Source organism: Chelonoidis abingdonii, chromosome 13, assembly GCF_003597395.2.
Source record: "Chelonoidis abingdonii isolate Lonesome George chromosome 13, CheloAbing_2.0, whole genome shotgun sequence".
Taxonomy (NCBI): domain Eukaryota; kingdom Metazoa; phylum Chordata; order Testudines; family Testudinidae; genus Chelonoidis; species Chelonoidis abingdonii.
Window position 1 is genome coordinate 10,658,956 of NC_133781.1, and position 20,019 is coordinate 10,678,974.

At 53.2% G+C, this 20,019-nt stretch overlaps 1 protein-coding gene across 6 annotated transcripts in view; it reads right to left on the bottom strand.

Moving 5' to 3' along the window:
* Positions 1 to 20,019, bottom strand: part of ARHGAP44 (Rho GTPase activating protein 44) — a 165,781-nt gene that overhangs the window by 8,468 nt on the left and 137,294 nt on the right. The window contains exons 13-22 of one of the 6 annotated variants that reach the window (XM_032777062.2): positions 18,208 to 18,288; positions 15,860 to 15,973; positions 13,272 to 13,363; positions 12,199 to 12,379; positions 10,413 to 10,430; positions 9,083 to 9,304; positions 5,857 to 6,303; positions 4,612 to 4,760; positions 1,720 to 2,097; positions 223 to 274 (exon numbers count right to left, since the gene is read on the bottom strand). In XM_032777062.2, the coding sequence (XP_032632953.1) occupies positions 267 to 274; positions 1,720 to 2,097; positions 4,612 to 4,760; positions 5,857 to 6,303; positions 9,083 to 9,304; positions 10,413 to 10,430; positions 12,199 to 12,379; positions 13,272 to 13,363; positions 15,860 to 15,973; positions 18,208 to 18,288 (1,690 nt within the window). In that variant the 3' untranslated portion in view covers positions 223 to 266. The remainder of the gene's footprint in view (positions 1 to 222; positions 275 to 1,719; positions 2,098 to 4,611; positions 4,761 to 5,856; positions 6,304 to 9,082; positions 9,305 to 10,412; positions 10,431 to 12,198; positions 12,380 to 13,271; positions 13,364 to 15,859; positions 15,974 to 18,207; positions 18,289 to 20,019) is intronic. The other 5 variants (XM_032777063.2, XM_032777060.2, XM_032777061.2 and 2 more) reach the window with 5 other exon arrangements.

Consider the following 20,019-nt stretch of genomic DNA (forward strand, 5'->3'; position numbering starts at 1 on the left):
GAAACAAGTTTACTAATAAGGTAATTATTGGTGAACTTGTGATACGGTCACAGGCCCAAGAAGCCATGCAATTCCGGTTCAGCGAGCCCCATGCAAAGGCCAAAGAGAGCGAGATGGAATTAGTAGTGAATCTGACGCAACAGCCAGCCGCTGGTGGTCAGTCTAGGGGGTTAGCTTTTCAAGTGCCAGAGAGAGGAGGTTTGCACGGGAACTCCAGCTTACCCTGAGAATCCCCCTCACACCTATCCAATATTGCATCACTCGCCTCAAACAGCTGCAAGGACACAATCATAGGATTGGGAGAAAGGAAACAAAAATAAGCAGCAACAAGGAGACAAGAACACAACAGAAACACGGTTCAGAGAATTGTGGCTGTCAAGTCATAAAATAGACCATAGAATACATTACAGTATAAACAGAACAGTTTTCAAAACCTGCATGGAGAGAGAAACCAATCTGCCATTCCTATTTACCATTGCCTGCTCTGCAATCCTGGAGTACTAGGGGGACATTTGTATAATTTCTCTTGTGAATCCTTCCAGCACAACCCAGCAGATCAGGACTGGACCGGCTGGGTCTCAGATGCTGTTCTACAAGTAAAGGAGTCAGCAGACATGCAAGTGTATAACTGAAATAGTATCTATCTCATGAACTGTCAAGAGTAGAAAGATCCACTATACATCAATGGAAAGCCAGGATTCCCAAGTTTCCAACCATGTATAATATGTGTTTCTAGTCATCATGGGCCATGAGATATACCACAAAATGATGACCAGTCCCTCAGAGCAGGCAAAAGGACACCAGATAGGCCTACATGTTGTCACCATCCTAAGGTCCCTGGGCCAGTTTGCATTCCACTATATGCTATATTTCTATATCAACATCCCCATCTATCTGGAGGTCTCAGGGGACACCTCAAAACATCTGCTAGAGCTGGCGGGGAGGACAGCTCTAAGAAACCAAGGGAACCAATTGTAAGACTTACCAAAGGCTGTTGCGAGGGCTCAACCTGCAGTATGGAGAAGATCCCACCAGATGGGTTATAACAAAAGTCTGCGTGGCTTTGAAATCTATGCTGCAGCCTCAGTGAACAGAATGCCTGAGCCAGCTTTGCAGGCCAGCTAGCACAGGGCCTTTAAATCCAGTTGGCGTCCTGTCTGCTGCACTCCAGGGCTTGAGGGCAGCACCAAGGGTTCACCAAGGAACCTCAGCTTGTGGGGTGGCTGCCGACACAGCACATGGTAGAAGAGAGCTGTGTTTTCATACACAGGTGTTTGACTATTTTAATTCTGCCTCATTGCCAGGGCAGGTTTTACCCTCAGATATTTGCCTTCTAAGTGATCACCCTGCTAAGGAAGCCCAGATTCAGAGGGGGGTGCAGAGATTTATGAGTCAAAACTTGTCCCCACCACTCCTTAAAATAAAAGCATCTTAAAGACCCTGCATCTTGGCCCTGGATTCAAACACCCAGGAGCAAGTTTCCGTTTGCCCAGCGGTATCCGATTTTGCACTGACTCCCTCCGCAGTGCCTGCTGCACAGTGGACTCTGGCATCCCCACGTTCATCCCCTCAGGCCATGATAACACCGACTAATCAGAAAACTGATGCTACAAAGATTCGTCAGCGTGGCGACAAACTAGCTGACCGTATTCGCCTCTCTCCTTGCCGTACCCTGCAAGGGATCTGATCAAAGCTCTAGGGAACGAACGGCTTGGTTACCTGTGGACATGCTTTCCCCGGGGGACATGTCATCTAGCAGGGTGTGGTCCATGGACTGCGGGCTAGCGCCGGTCAGGCTTGCTGTGGGAGGCTGTGGCGGTGGCAGCGTGGGCCTCTGCCTTGGCTTAGGGGTGGGTCGAGACTTGGTTAAAGTGCTCGTCAGGGAAGGAGGAGAAGACAGGGAAGGAGCAGCAGCTGGGGAGAGCTGGCCTGAGGCCAGTGAGTAGCCGTGTGGATAATTCAGTCCATAGGGTGAAGGGGTGCTCGGAGGGGTGGGAGACAGGCTGACAGGGGATGGCTGTCCCGTGGACTGGTCGGACATACCGCCTGACGGGCCGTAGGGCACCTTGGGTGTGATTGGAGCCAGCTTCTTGGAAACTGAGGAAGACAAAGAGAGACAGAGACACCATAAAGTGAAGTACAGGTTCAGAGGATCCTTAGCACTTCTTATAACTATCTGATGTCACAACTCCTGCAAGTGAGAAGCTGGGCTCTCTTGCACCCAGGTGCTGTGTACGATTACTCTGCAAATCACACACATAGGGAACCTGGACTAGAACCCTCATCATACAGCGCCAACCCCTCTGGCTGCTCCTAGCCAAGCTAAAGGCATATGCCATCAGCTAGCAGCAGTAGCAGATCTCTTATCTTCTCCATGGATCAGATTGTAGCACCCCTCTTTATTCACACACACAAAGACAGCCTGTTACACTAGAGAAAGATCTCCAAGGGCCAGGCTGGACGCCAGTTACAAAGAACGGTATCTGCTAAAGGTTGCGTGCAAAACAGATCCTTACATGTGCAAAGGCACCTGTCCTCCCATAAGCATTCTCAGGAAAACATTTCCCTCGCTATATGAACCAGGGATCCGAGTGGAGAGCTTCTCCCTTCACATCTACTGAGATTTGTGGCTGTCAGAATATTCTTGATTATTTCAAGATGGCACCTGCCTCACGGATATGGGAGAAGCATAAGGGGCTTGCACTTAAACAGCCCCTGTGAGATGGAAACTAGCATGTAACAGGGACTATGGTGGATGTGCCAAACATGGTGGAAGAAGGGATCTCATACAGCCCCCGTTTAATTCATGAACGTTGAATTAAAGCCCACCCAGGAGCAAAGGGATGCGAACTCCCGCCTGTCTTCCATGCCCCACAGCTACATTTCCCAGCAAAATGACTTAGTGAGGCAAGCCTTGCCAGTGTCCTGCAGGGACTCCTCATTTAATCAAGCAGCTACATCAGCAGCTCCGAACCATGAACAAACTTCTTGGGTCTCTCCAGTGAGAACTGTGCATCCGCGGGCTCACTCCTGCCCTCCATCCAGTTAGCTAGGAGCTTCCTGCACAAGTGTGCAGCCTCCTCAGCTGGTTTCTGAGGTCTGCGGAGATGTGTTTTGGAAGATGGAGGGAAAGTGCGGTATTCACATGGCAGCACTGAGTGCTTTTTCACATGAGGCCACTCTGCCTCTATGTGGCAATGGACGATGCGGGAGAGGGCAGAACTCCAGGAGCTGAAAGCTCCATTGACCAAAGTACGGAGGGTGCTTTTGTTAAGACATATTGGGCAAAATGTTCAAAAGCGCCTAAGTGACTTAGGAGTCTAAGTCCCATTTTCAAAAGTGATTTAGGCACTTAGGCGCCCTAGTCTCATTGGAAGGTTCGTCACTCCGTGAGTCCGTTTGGAATACCCCACCAGGCACCTAGCTACATCTTTAAGCAGCTAAATACCCTTTAAACCCTGGCCCTCAGGTGCTTTTGAAAATTTTACCTGTTGTCTAATAACCAAAGGTTCAGAGGGGTGGTTTGCACGAGCACTCAGACGTTTGGAGGCTTCTCTGACCCACATTGTAATTATCCCAGTGTCTGGGGTCTGCCCAGACAGGGCACACTGTGGATTTGATGAGAAGTGGTGAGATGTCCAGTAATTCCTGCTTCTGGGTGGGAATTCTCAGCAGCTCCTGAGGAGCATCTGTAGCTTTCATTTGAGCAAACAAACGAAGAAGTCTGTGGTTGCAATGAAAACCTTCCACATAGAAAGCAAGTGTAACCAACCTAGCCACGTCTTCCTCAGCTCCAGCAGTCAGTGGCGAGCTCATTTCCCTGACATAAAGATGAGGATGATGAGAAATCTCTACCGCATGTAATTTAGCAACAGCCTTCATCAAATCAAGACCCAACATAGTTTTCATATGGGTCTTATCACGGGCCAGATCCCCAGCTGGTGTAAATCAGTGTAGCCCTGTTGACTAAATAGAGCTAAACTGATTGACACCAGCTCAGGATCTGTCCCAGACCGAATTATAATTGTCCTTCTGACAGGAGTCTTCGGCCTAGCCAACGCACAAACTTTCGCTGGCATAGCGCTGTCAGCTGTTGCATGAGGTGTACGATCCCTGACCAACCGAGCTGTGCCACACAGTTGCACCAACACAACTGCACTTTTACCCGCAAAACGTGCGTGTGTGTGTGCATGCGTGTTACAGTGTATCCACACTCAGAGTGCTTTCCGTGTATAAATATACTGGCAAAGGGCTTCTACCGGAGAGCTGGCATTCCTCACCTCCATGCAGGGCCATCACTGGAAGAAATCCAGCATGAGGTAAGCAGGATCCATGCAAATGCCAGATGGTCATGCGGTTAGTCCTTCTGTGAGCTGGACAGTGTGGAGATCCAGGCACATGAAAGCCCACCTCCTCAGGCACCAAGAAAACATACCTTCAAATCCCTGAGTCGGTAATGGCCCCGACGGACAATCTGCACCCATGCACATTCAGAATGCTGTGCTAGAGAGCACGACCCCCACCTGGCTGAGTGTTCACAAGGCTTACTACTTTATTACACTCATCACCTTGCACTGGTTACATTAGCCTGCCCTGGAAAGGCACAAATACCTTTGCGCAGTGTGTGAGGGCTTTGCTCCGTGGACAGCTGCTGCGTGGGACTGGCCACCTGCTGCATGCTCCCACATGGGGCCACGTGACCGGAGCTTGGGCTGCCTTTCTGCCCAGACACAGGTGACAGCTCCTTGGTTTTTAAAGTACTGCAAAGAAACAAACAGGAACAAGTAGGAAAACATGTAAGTCCCTTTGTTTTGAAGCCACTCCATGGACCTCCCTCTGCCCCATAGCCCAGGGTCACTTGGCTTACGCCCCTCACACTCTGGCCTGTTCTCCGGCACGCAGGCCTCGCTAAGAGCAGGTGTTTGCACTGGCAAAGCCAACCTCCCTCCTGCTTCCGGAGACGCGCTACACACTGGACTCAAGATGTGCATACGTCTTTTCAAGCAGGCGGAGCACAATGAGAGCATGAAGCGATGCTGCGGCCCTCCTAGTTGCATAGCATACAGCAAAGACAGAGCAGAACAAAACCCCTTCTCTGGCCCCCCAAACGGATGCTCTTCCAGAGGGAACTCTGTTTGTTAAGAAGTGCTCTAGGAATTATTTGGGGCAGTTCTCTGGCCTATGTGATACCGGAGGCCAGAGTAGCTGATCCCAAAGGACTCTGCTGGTCTTGGAGTCAATGCATCTAAGAACTTGTTGTGGGGACTGTTTTTTGTTTTTTTTTTTTTACAGCTTCCTCCCCAAGTCCATTTCTTAATCTCCAGCTAAGCCGCTCACTTGCAATGGCCAAGAAACGGACAGAGGGGTCCAGGCCACCCAGCAGCAAAGACCCTTTGGACAAGGCAGCACAGCAAGCGATGTAATGGCTCATCAGAATTCCTTGGGTGAGCAATGGCAAGTTGGCTGGGCCAGGCAGCAGCCATTCACAGCCTGCACTGCAGAGGCAGCTATTCCCACCAGCTCGCGAGGGCACCGCTGGGTGAAGGGAGCTGCTCTGAATTAACCTGGCCTGTGACGCTCATTTCACTCTGATTCCTTGCTTTGTAGCTCTGTCACGGGTGGGGGAAGGGCTGGCCCTGCACCCCTGCAATACGACGAGAAGGTCGCAGCGCCTGGCAGAGCGCTCTGTCCGCCCCCTTCACGAGCTGCCCAGTGCTGACCCATGCAATGGCAGCTTCCGGGGGCAAGAAGGCTCAGCCTGGGCCACAGGGCCCGTTCCCAGTGGCGGCTGTCACCGCGGTGCACGGTGAGCCGACGGCTCTGAACCCTTTCACCCTCAAACACACAGGTATTTACCTAGTGAGGCCGGCTCCTCTGTCGCTGGTGCAGCCGACCCAGGGGGGAGAGGCTGACATAAGGGAGGGGTAGGGAGCGCCAGGTGGGTCTGGTTTGGCTAAGACAAGTGGGGGTTTGATGGAGGGGGTAAAGAGATTAGTTTCGAGAGCATGCGATTCAGTGAGGGAGCTCTGCTTGGGGAGGTGAAGGAAACACGGCTTCAGGTTCGAGTTAATGTCAAGCGGCTGAGGGCTGGGAGAGGAGGAGGAGGAGGAGGAGGAGCAGGAGCGGGGAGGCAGAGTTTGGCTGTGCCCTGACCATCGGAAGTGTGGTGAGGGAGCCTCTGGCCGAGCTTGGGGGTGGTAATGGCGGAGGTGCTGATAGCAAGGGTAAGGGGGGGGCCTGTCGTCCTCAGGGGAAGGGTAGTGGTAACAGGAGTCCAACCAACTAGACGACACATCATCCGTGCTGCAAAATGTCCAAACAGACAGACAGACAAAAACAAGAGCAGAAGTGTTGGTACAGGGAGGAACCAACCCAGAGCAGCGAGGCTGGCAGAGAAGCAAAGAGGAGTAACAACAACAAGAAGAAAAACACTGAGCCCAGAGCCTGCCACGGGGGTGCAAGGTGGGGAGGGTGGCACTGGGGGGCGGGGCAGAGCAGTGGATCCCAGCCTCCTGGGGTGATGGCACGGGGCTGGGGTCTGAGCCCGCTCATACAGATCAATGGACTCATTGCGTCACTGAAACCCGCAGAGGCTCTGGCTTTACTCTGGGGAAGCGGAAACCGGAGTCTGGCCCTAAGACTGCAACCTGTGCCCTCCATCACCCTCCTGTGGCCCTAGGGGCTCAAACCTGCCCCAAACCTGGGGCTGTGCCGCACAAGCCACCTGAGGGCCACAGAAGGCCAGAGTGCTCACAGTTGCATGGGAGGTGGGCTGAGGTGCTTCACTAGGGCTTAGCTCTGTGGGGCACCGTAACAGGAGGGAAGGGTGGCCCAGGGTGCCAGCCACAAAGCCTGAAGCACCAAGGGCACTGCCTGGGGCTGGGAGCCACTGATCTAGAGAACGGCAAGGCAGGAGTGGCAGAGAAAGGGCCCAAGCCAGGGAGTACAGGCAGAACAACAGGGCACTGTGCCAAAATGCAAGGCCAGGCAAGTGTCAAAGGGTCTGCAGTGGTGACGCCCTGAAGGTTGACACCTAAAACCCCTTTCCAAACTTCTGGACATGGGGCGGGGGAGGGGAATGGAACGTTTTCTAATGACATTGCATGTCTTTCATATTACAGGGGTCTGCTTCTCAGCCCTGCTCCTCGCCCTCCACCTGGCCCCTGGATCCGCATCCCCCATTTGATCTCCGTGTAGCACGCCAGTCTATAACGAAAGGGCATCAGGAGGGAGGCAGGATGTGATGGAAATGGAAAGAGAGCACACAGCAAGATCTCCCACCCGCTGGGATGGAAGTGCCCTCTGTGTGTCTCCTGCAGAGGCTGGCTCTCAGGGAGGGGAGGGAATAGACTTACATAGTCCTGGGAACTGAGGCTAATGCTGTAACATCTGCATAAAGTCAGGCAGAAAGGCACTGACATATGAGAAAGGTGTCTAAGCAGGGTCAGGAATAAGAAAACGAACACATTCAGATGATGACAGGATCGGGTGCAATGTACCAGCTGGGAAATACACTGTGGTCCAAGACAGGTGAATGCAGACGGTGGAACTGGTGGACGTGGGACTTGTGAGTCGCGGCCATTTGACACAACGAGAGGAGGTAACGAGTGAGCTGTGGCAGACTCTCGTCTCTGTTACAGCAGTGTACATCCAGAGTAACTCCACTGCAGTGAACAAGGCTGCTCCAGATTTAGATGGGTGTAACGGAGATCAGGCTCTGACCTTTCATGTGCAAGTGTTAAATAATGTACCAAATAACTGATCGGGGAGAAATGCTGTCAACAGGTGCATAGAAATCACAGCAAAATCCAGGCCTGGAGCAGACAAGCATCTGCACAAGGACAGTTGATTTTTTTGGTGCTTTCAGCCACGGAGTCAGGGTGGCTCATGTTAAAGGATGGGGTTTGTGTGTGCTCTCTTCCTAATAGCCAGGGCTCATCACAGATCTCTCTGGCACATATGCTGAGCTGGCTGGGCGCTGGGAAGCCCCCTGGCATGCAGCACATGAGAAGCTAACTTCCATACTTGCAGGAAGCACAGCTAAGATGGAAGCACAGATAGGAAGAACGAAGGAGTCACATCGGCCCCACTCCCTGCGCACGCGGGTAATTGCATCTGACAGCCTTGCTTGTTTTCCGGCTGCCCGCCAGGAAGCAGTGTGTGAATCCACCAACACAAAATAAATCCACGCCTTCTGAGAGAGGCACTGGAAGTGAACGTTCATCCTCCCACAGGGAGGGTTCTAGTAAGGAATGGGCTCGGGGAATGACATTTCAGGGCTAAGCACATTTGCAAAGGAGGTTCTGAAACTGGCTGCAAAATTTGCTCATGCACCACAGTCACCCAGCCTTTTTCCAGGTGCACAATCTGCACCCAAGTGTGCAAAGTGGGGTGGGGGGCAACGGCTAGAAGAGCACAAGTTGCTGGTGTAATTTAGAGTGTGCTTGTGCTTGGCCCACAGTTTAACAGACCCCAAAAGGAGTGCCTCCTTCATCTTCCTTCCAGCCAGTGGAATGGGGAGACATGGGTGATTGGTCTGGCCAAGGAGTGCCCGTTTGTGAGAGACCAGCGGGAATGTCAGGAAGGTTTGAGAAAAATAAAAGGCAGGGCCAATGAAACAGCCAGCTAGGTAGCCCCAACGGTTAGCACTACCTGAAGCAACATGATAACCTGGAGCCTGTCTCCTGCTCTCCCGGCCACGGGAGTGTTCCAAAGGGGACTCCTAGCATCTCTGCACAGCGCCCTCTGTGGGCAAGGTGCATGCACTGCAAGCAGAGAATCTTACTAAGATTTGCAGCATGGATAAGGGAGGATTTGCCCTGCGCACTCATTCTCTGCTTTTGCAAAAATGTCTGTCTTTCCAGCCAGCCTAGAAATGGCATTTTCCAGCACCACTTTCCCCGAGGCTGCTCGGGGATTTTCCCAGTCACCATCTGGGATTACTTTGTGCCTGGATTCATACACACCAGAAAGCAGAAGCGTGAAATCAAAAGGGCACATGCAGGTGAGCAGAAGCTAAGCGTGTTTACAAAGGCCACGTAAAGCAGCAGCGGCAGCAGCAGTCGCTGCCGCCCGGACTTACCTTGTCTGTTCGGCTCCTGGCTGGAAGCCGAAGCTAGTTGGAGTAGGGGAGGGAGTAGCTGAAATATCAAGAGATTGCTCAGGAATTGGTGACTGAGGAGTAGCAGCGAGATCGGAAGGTGGCGCGGGGGGCTGCATGGCAGGCGGGGTGGAGGACGCTTTTCGAACTACGGTGGTGCCTCTGCGGGCCACCCAAGATGTGTCCATCACCCTGACGCCCATGCTGAGGGGGGGAACACAAAGACACTCCCTTACCATCTCGGAAGTAAGGTTCAGAGCAAAGAAATAAAGCACAGATTGCAGCAACAGGGTAGAAAAAACATTTCACTACATTCAGTTCAGTAAAGCTTATTCAGATCCTGGCAGCCTTCCTTCCAGAGAGCGCCAGTGCAGCCCAATGGCTCCTCGTGAAACACTGGGACACAAGACCAGTGCAGGACCCTCAGTGCAGGATTAGCCTAACCTGTTTCGGACGAGATCCAGTTCTGGCCCTTTAAAAACTCCTCTTATACCAGGGAACCCACTGTTCTTCGGTGGAATTCAACTTGCAGGACAGCAGGGGTTGTAGAGGGTCAGGACTGTCCCAGAAGAACTTTGTAGGTAGGGTCTAAACACGCCTTCATTGTCAGTGGCATTGCCCAGAGGCTCCATTGGTCAGGATCAAAGTTAGGGTTTGGCTATTGGCTCAGGCCCCCTCCCAACCCTGCAGAGAGCAATAGTGTCACCAGAAGAGAGATTGCTATCAAAGTAACAACTCTCCTTAGATCTTGTTTGTTTCGCTCAGAAGCTGCTGTGGCCCATCACAACCTTTGGGGAGGCGAGACAGCTGTGCAAGCTGCACTGTTGTAGGGTGTGGCAAAAGTTTTCACATACAAAGGTGGCAGTGGGAAATGGCCACCCTGCTGTGAGGTCTTTCCAAACAGCCACAAACTTGAGTGAGCCATTAGAAGCCAAAATGAATGGGAGAGCATTCCGGGTAGTGACGCTGTTGTATTCCTCCCAGCTGGAGAAGCTTCCTGTTGAATTACCCCAAGAGAGGAAGTGAGCCCTTGTTTTTTCCCAAAGTTATGAAAGTGCAATGTTCTTTTGAGGCAATTGCACTAATTGGACCAAACTGGGCATGGGCTTACACCCCATCAAACCGATCCACCAGGGGAGAAACCAGCTCAGAATTTGCCTCCCTGATATCACTAAATGTCAAAAAAACCCAGCATTTTGGCTTGCTCAGCAGCGAAGGCTCTAACCTCACTGCCTATTGGAACAGCTCTGGCTTGGTGTTCAGAACACAGGTGGCCTGAAAAGTGTCCACTGGCTACTAGAGGATACCGTACCTTTGGATTTTCCTAAGGCTGCATGGACAGAAACATACAAGTATTAGTGTAAAAGAAACTAAGACTAAAAGGTTCCATTGGGTAAAGCGACTGTTGTTTGGAAAGGAGTTTAGGGGGCCAAGGTAATACTGTAAGGAGGACAGGTCTTTGAATCCAGGTTACAGCAGGAGGAGGACAAACAGATTGTCAATAGGAAAGGCGGCGCTGGAAGAAACTTCAGAGGATTCTGCAAACACAAGTCGATTTTGCTCAGTGGATGGGAACTTTTGGTAAGTGCAATGTGTGTGGGAGGGAGACGGGGCTGTGTGCAACTGGGAAGGGAGGGAGAGGAGTTGTTCTTTAAGATGTTTCAGGTTTGATTTTCGTCTCTGATGGGCAAGACCCTGCACACTGTGGGGCCTGGAGAGCTGAGATTTAGGGATCCCAGACTGCCTGTGGCGGTGGAGAATCCTGACACATAGGCTGCTGTCATCTAGGCAGGCAACAGCCTGGCTGTCAGGTATGGCTGCTGCTAACTCACAACTCCAACGGGCACCCCTTCTGCACATTCACCCACCTCCATCCCGCTCCTTGAGGGTTCTGGGCCATATTCCCAATCCGATTCCGCATGCATACCTTTTCTGCTCCAATTCCACTCACTCTCCTGGGCTTGTGCTGCACCGTGTGCACAGAGAAATACAAACGTTGCCCAGAGATTTGCAGAGAGACTGAGGTGCATGCCAATGGAGCTGGCCTATTCAGCTGTCACACAACTGGGCTGTTTTGCTCACCAGATATGCTAAAGCTGGGATGGTGGCTTGCTAGTGGCTACACCGACAGATTTGGGGGAGGAGTCGGGACTCCTGGGATCTCTTCCCAGCTCTGTCGCTGACTTGACATGTGACCATGGCCCAACTGACTTTGTGTCATTCATTCTTCTGTAAGGGGGGTGGAGGGGGAGTAAAACACTTGCCCATCCTCACTGGGGAATGTAAAAATTAATTAATTGTTAGGAAGCGCTTAGATATGATCAAGTGCAAAGAATCCCCATCATGGAACATTCACACTGCGATAGCCCCTGGAGACTTACCAGGGGAGGTCCATGTACAGACCCATAGCTTCAGGGGGTGGCCCTGACATTTACTTCGTATTCACTCTTCCCACACCCCCAGGGGCAATACCCATCTCCTTCCCAAACCTGAGCCGCAGCGATTCCCTCAGGCCAGACACGTGGTCTGTGTCACCAGGACGGCCTGGGGGGGTTAGGGGCCCTCTGAGGCATGGACTTGGTGTTTCTCTAGGGTTTGCACATCAGCGCATAACATCCTAACAATTCGTGGCAGGCCTGCTTCCCTCTGGACACCCTCTGCTCCTGCTCCGGCGCCTCCAAGCCAGCTCCTTGCAGGACGAGGACTCAGGAGCACTGCCCATTTAGCAGTCTCGCCAGAGATTCCTTCCCCAACCCTTGGTCTCTGGGTGGAGCCTATGTGTCCAACATGACTTACCTCAGGCTAGGGGGGTGGGTAGAGGTGGGGGAGGGGAAATGGCTCTTCTCCCATCTAAAATGGCTCAAAGGCAGCTGATTGGAGAGGGTGGAGGGATCAGGAGCAGGGGAAGGTGGGAGTGACAAGGCTGCAAGGCATCTGAGCTCACCAGTGCAGAGGCTACAGGATACGATGCCCTTGGGTCCCTGTCCCAAGCAGATCTCCCAGCCAAGGCTATTGCAGGTGCGGTCTCCTCTGGCTCACACAACCGTAATGGACTTACACCAAAACCAAACCCCAGCAACGAAGCGAAGAGGCCCTACCCATCCTTTTTGTAAAACTCCAGCATCATGTTGTCTGTGGCCACACTGAGGGGGCGCCGAGCCTGGTCGTGCTGCTTGCGGTCCGAGTGGTCCATGTCAGGGGAGGGCATGGAGCTGTAGTTGGCATTGTGGTTGACGTGCATGGGGCTGCCGTAGTTTCCAGTCACATTGAATTCAATGTCTGGTCGGGGAAGTAAGAGGGCACAGTGTTGTGTGGGGGCATCTCCTCGCATCCAGACCAGGCAGAGCTCTGGGCAGCAAGGGATTATTGCTGTTATTTCTAGCCTGCATCGGGCCTAGGAGCACGGCCATGGGCCAGGACCCTTTGTGCCAGGCTCTGTATGGACACAGAACCCTTCCCACTGCCAGCGGCACCAGAAAGCCCCAGGGGAACATGGACGAGGCTTGTGGGCAGCCAGCCACTGACTCCACGAGGGATAGGGACTATAATCCATCAGGCAAGGAGCTGGAGGGGAGAGATGGCTGGAGGAGCTCTAGCTCCATGGACGCGTCTCATTGGGGGCTGGGCTGGAGTGAAGCTGCCTTGTGCTTTGTTCCGGATTCAGTCTGAAGTAACTTGGCCTTCCGGGGCCACACAGCACAGGGAGGCTTGTGGAGCCAAGCAGGGAGAGTCCCCTCCTCAGCCACCAGAGCTGTGGAGCCGGAGGGTGGAGCTGGGGCAGGTGCAGGCCTGGCGGCCCCGCAGCCCAAATCACAGAGTGGACCGGGCGCAGTGACAGTGTACAGCTCTCTACAAGGCCCCAGCATTACCCCGGGGTGAGAGAAGGCCAGCTGCAGGGCCCGCCCCACCCAGCTTCTGGCCCCTCTGCCCAGCAGTGCCAGTGGCCGCAGTGGGATTTGTGGCATCAGTGACTGGTCACCAGAAAGTGGATGGAGACCATCAAGGCCTTTTCCCATTCACAGGCCTCCAAGCTGGTTTGTGGAATGGCTGCTTGTGTCCCCCGCCCCCATTCCTCTCAGGCCCAGTGCTGGCGAGCCGGCTCCATTATGCACCCTCTCAACGCCGACACCTGCGCAAACACGTACCGCCCGGCGGGAGACATATGGCCTACCTCCAGGGAAGAACCAGTCGGCGTGCTGGATGAGGGGCTCGATGATCCCCACGATCTGCAGAGACACCGTTGTCATCATCTCCGTGATGCTTCTGCAACACATGGGAGGGCAGCAGCTCAGCACCGGCGATGGCTGGGTGGTTAATAGCATTGGTCGAAGCCAACATGTGCCAGGTCTGACGTGGTCCCCCTGCTCTTCTAACGCAGCTCTGCTAATGCACCACAGTCCTGACTGGCAATTCCCTTGCTAGTCCAGTGGGACCCTCCAACCAACCTTGTATTACAGACCTGTGCCCTTCCACAGCTCTGCCCATGCCCCTCATTTCTGCCCTGCAGCTCTTCTCCTCCCTCCCCCCGCTCCCCTGGCTTATCCAGTTCTCAGCAGAGAACAATAATGGTGATGAATGTCAGGTGTACAAATGCCTGGAGGGGCAGCCCCGGGAGCACACTAACCCATTGCCTCCCCTCTCTTGTCTCGATACCCTCCCTTTACCTTGCTAATATAAAGCGCTTCTCTCAGGCGATAGATGCTTTTAAATGAACACATCACGTCTCAAGTGCTTTCTAATGACTGTGATGTTTCTGGGATGGATCCTCAGCTGGCGTAGATCAGCAGAGCTCCACTGTATTGCTGCTACTCCCAGCTGAGAACCTGGCCCATCATTCCCTACTAGTGGGCTACATTTTTACCAGCATGACACTTTGGCCCACGGGGTAATTCTATGCAGCAGGACATTAGCCACAGCATAGGGACATCGCCATCACGGCAAGAACAGTAGTCAGCTTATGGATTATGTTATTAAAGGAGCCTGAACCCAACTGCGCACTCGTTTATGGCATCACTTCCTTTTCTGTGGGCACCATTAGCTCCAAAGCTGCAAGGCCATGCTCCAGGAGCAACCGAGCACACAGCAGGCAGGGATACGGGCTCATGTGGTTCTACATGATCAAGGCATCTCCAAGAACAGAGTGCACAGCGGCTTCCCTATCCTGCTGCCCTTGGAAGCAGGGACTGTAATTAAGCCTCCAGTGTCTTGATTTAATCATAAAGAATGATTTAGGCCAGCACAAAAGAAGGGACGGTTTGATGCTTGCCTGACCCCGTGGCTTCTGGGCTGCTGTTGTGTATTAGCCTTCCACTCACCTCTGACGTCTGGGGGCCATGGCCCGTTTGCCAGCCTTGCTGCTGCCTTTTACCCAGACATGCCTCCAGGTTTGGCAACTCCACAGCTTCTGTGCTCCAGCGAGGAGCCCACAGCTGCATTCTGGGGACCTGAATGTGCCCCGCATGCCCTGTTTAGTAGCACAGCAGCTGCTTTCTATTGTGGGTGCGCCTCACCACTCTCACTGCGCCCCAGAAAGGCATGGGGAAATGCTCCCAATAGCGCCCAGACAGTTGGTCACTTTCACTTCCAGGCTGGAAAGAGGCCCTTCAGAATGGACACTGAGCCCTGGCCTACTCTTAAAATGTGGATCAACCTAGCTGCACCGTGAGTGCCATGGTTAAGCTGACCTAACCCAAGGTGTAAACGTGGCATGGTTGACGGAAGAATTGCCACTTGGGGAGGTGGATTAATGACACTGACAGAAAAAGCCTTTTTGTCACTGTAGGAAGCAGCGACACTCTGGCGCTGGAGAGCAGCACAGCTGCAGGCTGCAATAGTGCTGCTGTAGCGTTCGTAGGGCAGACTTGCCCAGCACTGGATAGTAAATAGGGTAACATCAGGCACATTGGCCAGGTAGCCAATGGTTAGAAGCTTAACCCAGTCCTGTGACAAGTCAAGGCCCTAACTCACCCATTACGACGATGTTCTCATGTCTATAGGACCTTCCACCTCAAAGGAGATGGAATAACTTTCCGGGATCGATTCACATAGTAACTGTGATTCTGCTCCTTCCATTTCTCTCCTTTCACCTCCCTACTTCTGCTTTGGTCCATGCTGCCCCAACACATGGGGCAGTCTGCATGTCCTCACAGGCCCAGAACCCCCTCCTCTCCTCACTCCTGGAAACCCACCCCTTCATCCAACCCACGCTTCCCTCCTTCTCAGCATTAACTCTCCCCATTCACTCTCCCTCTGCTGGAATGGCCTCTTGTGCCTCACGTTAGCGTGTCTTGTCTTTAGACTGTTAAGCTCTATGGGGCAGGGGATGTGTTTTCATCTATGGTCTTAGGGAAGTTTAGAGAAAGCATTTTAAAAACACACTCTACCTAAGTGGCCTGATTTCCAGATGTGCTGAGAGCCCACAGCTCTCACTGACTTCAGCAGGAATTGTGGATGCTCCGCTAAGGAGCCAATGGGACTGAAGGAGAACAGCAACAGAAGCAGTAACCACCAGTTCACCCGTCTCGCCCACCCCCAGGAGCTGCTTTATCCTGCTTTCCCCAGTACTTGTGTGAACCAGCATCTAAGCCAACATGCTGGGGACTGAACTGGGGACCGCCAGAGCCAAAAGCCTGAGCTGCTACAGCTTGAGCTAAAATGTCAAGGGTCCCTAGCAGCGGCTGTAACAGACACGTATCCCCGTGGATTGGGCACTGAGGGGACCTTGTTACACACACGCATGCACCAGTGGATTCCGCTTACCCTTCTGCTTGAGGCCAGAGGAGGTTTGGGCCCAGCACTATCGCCACGTTGCTCGGTGTCATTTTGTTAGCATCCTGGTATTCTGTCAGCTTTGCTAGGAATTTGATCAGGTACCTGGCAGAGGCAATCAAAAGGCAGAGGGTGAGGCTGAAGTGTCACCTGGGCCTGTGGGCTGCAGCGCATGTTCCCCACAACTGCTTTCCTCTGCACCCGACATTCACAGAGAAGACACGCACTGAATGCAGGTTTTTCCCCAAACCCCAGGCACCTCAGCCTCTCTCTTTCGAGGCAGCTTCCAGGTCAATACTTCAGTGAGTGCCGCACACCACCCCGAGATCAACATCCTTGCACTGCTTACCATTCAGCATCCTGCTTCTGAGATGCTCAAAACGGCTCTCAGACATGAAGGATGCTTCACAATCCTGCTGCGACTTGCCCCAGGTCATCCCTTGAGGCTGGGACAGAGCTGGGAAGAGAATCCAGGGTCCCAGCTCCCAGCCTCCGTCTCTAACCACCACCAGTTCCCTTGTGTAAGGCTGGGAGATAGTGCTGTGGCTAGCCACAAAGCCTGATTGATTTTCATTGCTAAGAATGTAAAGGGCGACGATCAGATCACGCCCGGGGTTTCAGCACTTGGTAACACAAATGAAATCCAGCAGGAAATCCTATCCCATTTGGGGCTAACCGCTAAATCCTAGAGGACAATAAACCCACCCTGCCCAGACAGCAAGCCTCTGGAAGTGCCCTTCCCGCAAGCCTGGGTAACTGGCATGGTGCAGCATGACCCAAAGGCTGGCAGATTCAGAGGATGGTGGCTCACAGGAGGGAATGCAAATTACTGTGTTGAGGGCATGGACATGTCTACAGTCAACAGTCACCTTGTTCTGGCCCAACAACTGCCTGGAGCTCCAGTTTACAGGGTTTTCCTCATTAATCACTGCATCTCCTAGTGTACAGTAAGGCAGGGATTCTCAAAGGGGCCTAAGGGAGTTAGGTGCCCAAAGCCTATTGAAATCCAATGCGAGTTGGGTGCCAGACTCCCTGGAATCCCCAGTGAAATATCTTACAACACGGGAGAGAAGGGGCCTCTCTCGCTTTGTGGCAGGTGTCCCCAGTCCTGGTGCCCCTGTGACCTGCAAAGGGCTGCTTGGGCCTGCGGCGCTAGTCTGACCCCCGCATGTGCCACTAGCTCCGTGGGTACTAGGAGAGGAGGGCTTGACCCGTATTAGAGGGCAAGTGGCCCAAAGTGCAGGGTCTGCGGCCAGCGCAGGAGAGCTGGGTGAAGGAGGCCCTGGCATTGTGCTCCTGGGCGGACTGAGAGATTGGGCTCCACTGCCCACCCCCTTCTCCCACAGGCTAGGAAAGGTGAGAGGGGGGCAGGTTGGAGCTAGGTCCCACAGTGGCAAATTGCCTGCCATCCTCCCATGGAAAGTGAGTTTGGAGCTTTTCCACCATGACTAAGTTCAGTTCACAAGCAGGCTGGATGAGGGGGTCAGGGGGCCAGGGCGAAGAGGGGAACATAAGATCCTCCCCCGCCACGGACCTTCGTGCTCATTACTGGGATGTGGCAGGACATGAGCCCTGGGCCCGCTCTGGGAGGGTTCAGGCTCTGACCTATATGGCCAACTTTACTTGAGCCCCACTCCCAACAACGTACAGTTCCCCCTCCCTCAGCACCTGAGAGCACAGGGCCTGGAACAGAACCCCTGGGGACCAGACAGGCTCCCTGCCTACTGCAGCAGTGCTCGCTAGGGCAGGTGCTGAAAGCCCCAACTTCAAGGGGAGGTGAGAGCTCAGCCGCCTGCAGGGTCGGGCCTGCATCGCTAAGCATGCAGAGATCCCACTGACATTAGTGGGAATTAGGCAGGCGTCTGAGGAGGGAAAAGCCCCCATCTTCCCACTAAGGCCTTGTCTACCCAAAAAAGTGTCACCAGTTTAACTGATGTTGGTTTTTAGACCAATTAGCTACAACAGTGCGAACGGTGGTGTGGATGGGCGACAGCCGCCAGCTTGGCCTGCACCCCGCGGAGTGAGCTGGTGACCTTCAGAGCTAAAAGCACAAGCTGCTACAGGCTGAACTAAAGCTCCCTTCCTGGGGCTGTAATAGACTCATATCCTCTGAGGACGGGGCACAGAGGGGGACCCAGATCACAGGCTCGCCAGTGGGCATGGGATGCTCTTATTAACTGACTTAAGTTAAACCAAAATAAGGCTGGTTTAAACCACACTGTGAGAGTCTCCACACAGCCTTTGGGACCAGTTTAATGAAACTGGTTTAAAAATCACACCTGAAGTAAAATCACTGGTAACTCTGCATGTAGACACAGCCCTCTGCCCCACACACTCACCTGATGTTGTTGTAGTTGGCCTTGGGCAGTTTTTCGCAGGCATTCCACAGGGCCTGCAGCCTCTTGTCTTGGTCCTGGATGCTAGGAAGGAAGCGAAGTTTGGGATTAGTTGGTCAGTTCGCCATACGGCCAGGCCGCTCGCTTCGCTGAGCGCTCAGCTGTTGAGAAGAGATGAGGCCCCAGAACTGAACGCCCTGACAGCTGGGGCGCAGCTGAAATCTGAACTGGGATCCCGAGTTTGCAAGCGGCTTTTGTCTTTGTAACAGTCTGAGCCAGTCTCTCCAGATTTAAACGCCCCCAGCTTGGGGGCGTCCAGTGCAGAGAGCGAGTGTGAATGTTGGTGCCTGAGCCCAGCCTTGCTTTTATTATTTATTTCAGGTGCTTAGAGAGAAACTCCCGGCCTGCATGGTACCATTAGAGACTGCGAGTGTAGCTGGAAGTCCTCCAGCCCACCAACTCAGCCAGGCTCCTGCCCTCCTCAGGAGGAAATGCATGAATACAGAGGCTGACTGGTCAGATCCCCAAGTCTAGTGCATTTCTGCATTTGCTGCAAATACAGACTTGCCCATTTCGGATGGGGAAGGAGAGAGCAGCCCAAAAATGAACGCAAGGCCCTGACCGTCTACCATAGTTCAGCCCTGTCTCTAGAGGAGGCACCAAGTTTGCGAGCACGTTTGCTGAGTGCGACCGAGTCCTTCAGAGAGGCAGTGGTGCTACCATGCATGACCAGGGCCTTGGCTCTGAGCTGTTCCGACTCAAGCTGGGGAAGGCCAGGTTCTCCTAGTGGCTCAGGTACCAGCACCACCTCAACAAGGGGAACGAACCCCTTCCCCCGGCACTTTGCTCCAGGGCAATTTGCTTTCAGTTCAAGATCTGCTTCCCATCCCCTACACAAAACAGAGGTCGGCTGCAAGGCAATCCCCAGGACAAGACTGCAGAAACTGTATACAGACGGAGACTGAAGTGGACGGAGGGAAACTGTATACCTCTGTTGATCTGGGCCTGATTTATCCTTAATCCATCTCTGATACATGACACATCACCCCAGTTATGTGGACACGCCAGGGGGAGGGTCTAGATAGCTACCTCAGGGTTTGTCCACATGACAAGTTACTGAGTGGCAAAGCAGGGGGTCAATCTCCAGTGCACCAGCATGCCACGCAGTAACGTCCTATGTGGATGCAGAGAGAGTGCAGTGCGAAGCCTGGAGGGCAGTTTGATGTACTGCCCTTTCGAGTAGCAGCAAGCAGAAGGTTGCCACGTAGACAAGCACTTGGGTGCATATCCTGTCACCATTACTGAACTCAACGCCTCACAAACTTTGATGTATTCTCCTTTGAGGAAGAACAGTGCTGTCATCTCCATCTCTTAGATGGGGAACTGAATACAGAGAGGCTAAGTGACTAGCCCATGGTCATATAGGAAATCTGTGGCAGAGCAGGGGAGACCCAAGTTCAGTTCCAGCCTCAGGCTGGTACTTGGCCACTAGACCATCCTTCCTCTGGAAGCTTCATATCCCTTAGTCATACTGGTACCAGCTCCATAGCCATGGAGACCTCACCTATATTTTCACATCCATCCCCCTGCTGAGCTAGATTACCATCAGCCCCACTACACAGGATTCAGAGGGAATCCATATAAGCCTCTAAAAAACAACTCTTCTCTACCCAAAAATTCCACAACTTTAAGGCCTGACAGCTGGCCCTTCCAGAGCCAGACGTGAATGCTGCCTCTCCCAGCAGGAATTTCACCTTCCGAATGGGCTAAAGCACCTGTTTCTAGCCCTCCCGGGACACCGAATGCCGAGTTCTA